General features: G+C 48.8%; 1 protein-coding gene across 1 annotated transcript; it reads left to right on the top strand.

Annotated features, from left to right (window-relative positions):
- The first annotated feature begins 264 nt into the window (after positions 1–264).
- On the top strand, positions 265–3,072 carry LOC124680254 (protein NRT1/ PTR FAMILY 8.3-like). Its single transcript, XM_047215340.1, has 5 exons — positions 265–413; positions 603–702; positions 948–1,165; positions 1,318–1,862; positions 1,951–3,072. Exons 1-5 carry the CDS (start codon positions 351–353, stop codon positions 2,771–2,773), a joined length of 1,749 nt encoding a protein of 582 aa, XP_047071296.1. The 5' UTR covers positions 265–350; the 3' UTR covers positions 2,774–3,072.
- Positions 3,073–7,579: the final 4,507 nt, after the last annotated feature.

The following is a 7,579-nucleotide window of genomic DNA, read 5'->3' as shown; positions in this document are numbered from 1 at the left end:
GTGGACTTTACATATTGTTGGTAAATTAGTTCTTCAATGAAATGAAAAACTCATTTTAGTTGTTTAAGTGAGTTATTGAAATAGCACACATTAATTTAGAGATTCAGCACTCAATTCTTAAATTTCCAGACAGAAGTTAATTCACATAATGAATACGAGGCCCATGGCGACAGATAGACCTAGTGACCACGTACTAATTAATTTGGTAGCTCTAATGTTCCTCTCGCTCTTGCCTGTACCATAATCATGTACAGAAATGATCACAGGATGGTTGCAAGCTCCTCAATAGCGCCTAGAGGCTATAGCTTCCCACAATTCACAGCCTTTCCGATTCGCACGAGATACTGGCCATGGCCTCCGGAAGCGAGCAGCGAGAGCAGACGGTTGCACTGCTCAACCGCCCTACCATCAAGGTCCCTTCTCCCTCGCCTCTGCCTTCTTCCTCTGTTTCTAAAATGGAGACACAAGCTTTGTCCTGGATAAGTGTAGCTTCAGTCCCCTCTATGATTCAGTTTCTCTCTTGATCTTGCTGCATAACGGAATTGCTTGATTCATTGGTGGATGTTTCCCGGCCGTTAACTTGGCACGGGTTTCCGTTGCAGGCAGAGGAGATATACACCAGCGACGGGTCTCTTGATTTCAAAGGGAACCCGGCGTTAAAGCACCGCACAGGTGGATGGCGCGCGTGCCGCTTCATTCTAGGTAATCTCTGTTCTTCCGCCTGATATCTGTATGATCGGGATCTTCCTGTTCAATTCTACTTGCGCGGATTTCTAGTTTTGATATTTGAAGATATAAATATTTCTCTCTGGTGACTCTGGTGAGATAACACGTAGGGTAGGGCAACTTACCTATTCTTGGTACTCCTACTAATATTCCTCCTGTGGTGATCAAAGTTAATTTTACTCAATCTTGTCGGGTTGCTTCAATTGGACGGTAAAATGCAGGAACTGAGTTCTGCTACTGCCTGGCGATATTCGGGATCGGGTGCAACCTCGTAACATACCTCACCGCCGTCCTGGGCGAGAGCAACGTCGTCGCCGCCAGGAGTTTTTCCACCTGGGCGGCCACTTGCTCCATCACGCCACTAGCCGGCGCCATCGTGGCCGACTCCTACTGGGGAAGGTACCGCACCATGGTTATTGCCGGCTCCGTCGGCGTCGCGGTACGTACGCTTAATCCACCAACAAGCTAGCCAATACTTCAATCAATCATAGATCTTAGCATGAACAATTAAATGCATGTCCTAACATTCTATTTCTATATCTAGAAATCCTGAATTCCACTTGAAATTCTCCATTTCTTAATTTGCGGCAGGGGATGCTCATGGCAGCACTCTCGGCGTACCTGCCGCTGCTCATCAGGAACGAAATGTCGAACATGGTGTCGGCTCAAGAGTTCATCTTGTTTCTCGGCCTTTACATGATTGCCATCGGATCAGGCGGCCTCCGGCCGTGCCTGATGTCTTTCGGCGCCGACCAGTTTGACGACGGCGACCCGTCTGAGTGCTCGGCGAAAGGCCCCCCCTTCTTCAACTGGTACATTTTCACCATTAACTGTGCGTCGCTGGTATCCAGCACCGGCATCGTGTGGGTGCAGGGCCACTATGGGTGGGCGCTCGGCCTGACCATGCAGGTTGCACTCCTAGCCGCCGGGCTCTCCGTCCTCGTTGCGGCATCACAGACGTACAGATTTCATCGAACCCGGGGCAGCCCGCTGACAAGAGTTTTCCAGGTCATCGTGGCAGCCATCAGAAAGTACAACGTCGACCTGCCGGCTAATAGCTCTCTGCTCCACGAGCTGCCAGAAGACAATCACGCGATGAAAGGAATCGAGTGTATAGAGCACACCACTGATCTTCAGTTAGTTCAATAAAATCTCTGAGATTTCCATCGTGCTGCATGCTTGGTCAGATTCTTGATTGAAGATATCTGCCCCTTGCTTGATCAGATTCTTTGACAAAGCCGCCATTATCACGACTTCGAATAAGGAGGCGGATGAGGCAGCAGTACCGGCGGCGCACAACCCATGGAGGCTCTGCGCCGTGACGCAGGTGGAGGAGCTCAAGATTCTTGTGAGGATGTTCCCGATTTGGGCGACCATCGTCTTCTTCTATGCTGTGTCGGCACAGGTCTCGTCCACGTTCGTGGAGCAGGGAACGTCCATGGATGCCACCGTGGGCTCCATGCGTGTCCCGCCCGCATCCATGTCCACCTTTGATGTGCTCACCGTCGTCGTCCTGGTCCCTCTCTATGATCGGGTCTTTGTGCCGGCAGCAAGGCGGCTCACCGGTAAGGAAAAGGGCGTCTCGGAGCTGCAGAGGGTCGGCATCGGTCTCGTCATGCCCGTACTCGCCCTGGCCGCTGCGGCGATCGTCGAGACGGAGCGCCTCCACGCGGCGACGGCGGCGCCTCTTCTGCGGACGAAGATAAGTCTGTTGTGGCAGGCTCCACAGTACGCGCTGGTGGGCGTGGGTGAGGTGCTCACCACCGTCGGGCAGCTCGACTTCTTCTACAGCCAGGCGCCGGTGGCGATGAAGACCGTGTGCACGGCTCTTGGACTTGTCGCCGTCGCGGCCGGCGGCTACCTGAACTCGTGCCTACTCACGGTCGTGCAGTGGGCGACGACGACAGGAGGCTCGCCGGGTTGGATCCCCGACGACCTGAACGAGGGGCGGCTGGATCGATTCTTCTGGATGATGGCCGGACTGGGCTGCCTGAATCTTATGGCGTTTGTGACCTGCGCCACGAGGTACAAATCAAGGAAAGATTGATGCCAAATATGTGGCAGTAATTTCGTCTTGTATTGGAAGTCATGTATAGATCGATTCTCCTATGAAAAAGACAGGCGAATTTGATCAGGAAAAAGTTCGTTTCAAACCCTGAACTCGTAGAGGTTTGGCGGTTTGAACCCTGAAGTCGAAATCCCTGTCGTTCATACCCTGAACTATTATATCCCGGTCTAAATTAAACCTTGAACCTGTTTGGTACACCGGGAAGCAAAAATCCCGGCCAGGATTACATGCTACTTTCACTCATAGTGGAGCCCATGTATCATATTCATTTTCTTCTACTAATTTTCTTTTATTTACTCTCAAATCCATCCCAATCGAGCAACCCGTGGCAACAGCATCAACAGGGATGGTGTCTGGGAAGAGCCGGGGCTGCGCGAGATAGGCACTGGCGGCGCGTCCGGCCTGATGGCTTGGCCAGATTATGTTCTGAAGTTAGGACGAACAACCTAGCTGATTAATTTAGTTGTCTCTCCAATCTCATCTCTCACTATGTTTCTAAATCGAAGGCAGCGACGTTGCTCTAAATCACGGGTAGTAGTGATGCTGGATAACAACACTTGATTAATCAGCGCATATACACCAGTACTGGACAAATATTTTGTCTCTGTGAATTGCTACACACGCAGATAACATCACTTGATAAATGTCGATGTGGTAGTAGATCGATGTTTGTTTCAATTCTTCCACAGATTTGCGGTCGATTAGACGGACATCACCAGTTCATCTGTACCGGATTTGGGCAGCCTGCGCCGACCAGCACTTGCGCATGCAACATAGCCCTCTCCCCTCGGCTACCGCCGCGCGGGGACTCGAGGCCATGCGGAGCCGCCGCGAGATCTTGGCCAATTACCTTCGGATGGCGTCCCGGGACGGCGGGCGCTTGCTCTGTTTAGTGGCATGTTGCTCGTCCTCGTCCCTCGCGCGGGGCAGTTAGTCCATGAACAGCTGGAGCGAGGATGTGCCTTGGAGCGGCGTGGCCGTCGAACGACGTGGTCAGATGGGCAGGCATGCTGCTCTGCGTGGGGCCCTCCTCTACGGCAAGATGAGAACAGAATCCAAGAGAGAGAGGGGAATAGAGGTAGGGGATACATATGACAGGTGGGCCCATGATGGTAGTGAGAGTAGCAATTTTTAAATTTCATTCTTTTTCTGGAAATCCAGCTCAGGGTTCAATTTAGACCGGGATATAATAGTTCAGGGTATGAACGACAGGGATTTCGACTTCAGGGTTCAAACCGCCAAACCTCTACGAGTTCAGGGTTTGAAATGGACTTTTTCCAATTTGATCATGTCACCGGCCAATGTAAGAATACCAAGTTGCAAAATGCCAGTAGGATTATTCAAGCAAGCGGAAGTCACATAAGACCATATGTAAATTCATCTCACAAATACAATGTCTTGAATAAACAGAGCACCCCCATATATTCAACTAGCACAATACCCGTGCGTTGCTACGGGTTATCAAATTCATTTTCCTGTCGCATATGTAAATATAATACATGTATATATACTATTCTAAAATTACGAAGGCAATATGATCCTTTTGATGAAAATAGCATATCTAAGCTATTATAAAATGATTTTATAGTAAAATAAATAAATAAATAAATAAATAACCCATAACACAAGGATCTCCATTGTGCAATGACAAATAAAAATTATAAGTGCATGTGTAGATGAGCCAGATTTGAGGAAACCGCTTTTGTCTTAGTTTGACACGTTCAATGAGTAACTCATTAACTCGAAGATTATCTAACTTTTATGAAATCGGACATACTCGTGTGTACGTTATACAGTCATGTTAAGAAATACATGGGAGTGTAGCAAATTTTAAATCTTTCTTAATAAGCCAACCTTTGTATTCATGGGTACATTAGAGAAGAAATTCATTAAGGTAGTAGTGTTAACACTGCACCAATTTCCACATGCGCCACCCAACACTACAAGTGAGACAAAGATAAACCATAATAAATCATTGGACATGTTGCATATTTGGAAAATACCCGTGCTGAACTGCTTGCAGCTGAACTTTTCATTTGAAGCACGAAGTAATTCAGACAAATGCAACTAAGTAAAAAACCAGCGCAAACACCCCCCTCACCAATAACCATTTTCTTGCCAAGAGATTTGAATCTTAGTCGAGACTGCATTCTGGAAACTCGTGTCTTTTCCCTTCAATTTTGTGCCACAGGATCTCTTAAATGAGCTCAGGTTTATAGATTCCAGAGTTGTTTCTCAAGCAAGGCTGTAGCACCATGACTCTAGATATGTGATGCCCATTCACAATGAGCGAGGAGGAGGTACGGCGTGTGAAAATCTAGTAGACCTCCAAGCACAGGACTGCCTCCGAGCGTGCCAACAATCCCGTGTAATCAGGGAAGAGTCAGCAAAGCGCATTTTAGGATGGGAATTTCGGCATGAGAATCTCATCTTCGAGAAAACAAGGCGCACCATGATAACGTGGAGACGATTGCCGCTACCTCCGACGGGCTCTATCCTCCTAATCTGACCGCCAATCGGCACCTCCAGCCTTCTGGGTACTGGGCGCCTCCACTTTCCGCGGCGTCTCCACCTCCCTCACCCCGCGTGTGTTTAGTTCCTTGCTTCTACGAGACATTAGCTTAATCTCCTTGATGATACAACCCATCATAGATCGAACAATGTGTGAACCCTTCACTGCTTGCAACAAATCTGCCGCAGTAGCCTTGTCGTCCTCCGCCACTATTCTGGCGCACGGGCGAGCTCAAGCCGGATGGCGGGGTTGCCGGTGGGAGGAGCCATCCTAGCCTCTATGCCACGACCTGTTTCTTCCTAGTGTCCATTGTCGCCGACAACTGACGACCTAACTAATCAATCTAACTCGGTGCAATGTGATGAGCCGATTAGGCTGAGCACATATGCAGGTTGGAAAGTTTTGGTTCGGATAAAAACTCTGCTCATGGATGTGTGCTGCAAGGACTACTCCGTCTGTCACATATGCAGGTAGGCAAGTCACGAAAAGCGAGCGGGGAAGATGTTAGATGTGGCCCGATTGGATACGGCATCGATCCTACTCAAGGCGAAGGAAATAAACCCGGTTTCTCCAACCGAACGACTGGTTTTTTTTTACGTACCGAAGTTAGGCTGGTTTAATTACCTACGACCACCACCGATCGCCGTCTAATAATAAAGAAGATAACCCGAAAATTCACTTATTTTCTACAAGATCATATGTAAACCATGGTTTCGTGACAAGTTGCAACATCAGCGATATTTTTTTCGTCATTAGTTACTGATGAGGACATCCCTACCACACTACTACCTCCGTCATTACCAAATGAAGATGAAGCTGCTGTGAAGCTCAAGTCCAATGAAGTTCGGATTGGACCTATTACAAGGGCTCGTGCGAAGCTACTTAAACAACAGGTGAACTTGTTCCTAAACGATACTTTCATTGATGAGAACTTTATACTGCCTAAGTCCTATTACTTATGTATCATCAGGTATGAAGAGGAGACAAGCATCGCACGAGGAGGAGAGGAGCAGCTGGACGTGAAGATGGACGTGAAGCTGGACATGGAGCTGGACATGAAGATACCCCATGGACGCGCGAGGGAGGAGCGGGAGACATGCGCGAGAGGAGAAGCCAAAGTCCAGGCCGATCCAGCACCCAGTCAGACCGGCCGCCACGCCGGCGCGCCCGGTCTCTGGCCCGGTCCGACCGGGCGGTACGCCGGATCCCACCCGACGCCAACCGGACGCCCTGCTGATGCCAACCGGGCGGGTTACTGCGCGACACTTCCCACGCCCGGTCAGCACCCGGTCCCTGGCCCGGTTTGAACCGGCCAGCCCAGTCCCAGGCCCGGTCGACCGGCCCCCAGACCGGCCGTGTTCGAGTCTATCTCGACTAGATCTATTCTGGGTCGGTTATTTTCGTACTTTTTCGACCTGAGATCGTTCCGGACGCCTATATAAGTGCTCAGGACGCCCCCAAAGTTGCTTTAGACCACGTTTAAGATAAATCCTAGTTCTTATTTGTTTGCTCTGCAAAACTATTGAATCCCCTACACCCTATTTCTTGATTTGGTGTAGATCTGAAAGTCTTGTGTAATCTGCTGTTCCATTAGGAATTAGAAGGTTGCAACTCGGCGGCTACGTGCGCAAGTGTGTGTAGCTGCGAATATCTTGCAGGGTTGAGAGCTGTTGCATTGGCGACAGGGACCAATCGAGAGATCTCGTTGCGTCATACAAGTTATCATCCACTTCATCATCCGTGTTTCTCTGATGTGTTCATCCCGTGTTCATCATCACCACCATTGCTTTCTGAGATGATCGGGCCACCTCATATCATCTTGGTATCAGATTCTCGGGTTTCCTCGGTAAGCCATCCACAATCCACCCCATAGTTGAGTTGTGAGTGTTTCCTATCCAGAAAAAGCCATAAAAAGTTAGGGTTAGGGTTTGCCATAGCCTTAGATTGCACTAATTTCGAGTTTTAGTTGCTTTTCGTAGTTGTTTTTGCGTATCTTTTTCTTCCATCTAGTTGTTAGGGTTTGAGTCTCTACTATCATCTAGTTTCAGTTTTTGTTACTCCAAGTCCACATAGCGTACAATGTGCTTGTTCCCAACCATAGACACAGCCTTTCGATCTAAGTGCCTAGGAACTTCCCCAGAAGAGACTAGTTTTACCGCTCGACATGCTGCTCATTAGGGTTTTGGTGCTTTGCAATTTCTGTTGGCCGTGTTATCAACGAGTTGTGTCATAAAATAAAAAAATATAGAAAAGAAGCAAAAAGAGCTACATCG

Source organism: Lolium rigidum, unplaced genomic scaffold (genome assembly GCF_022539505.1).
Source record: "Lolium rigidum isolate FL_2022 unplaced genomic scaffold, APGP_CSIRO_Lrig_0.1 contig_10843_1, whole genome shotgun sequence".
Classification (NCBI taxonomy): Eukaryota; Viridiplantae; Streptophyta; class Magnoliopsida; order Poales; family Poaceae; genus Lolium; species Lolium rigidum.
This window is presented reverse-complemented; position numbering and strand designations above follow the sequence as displayed.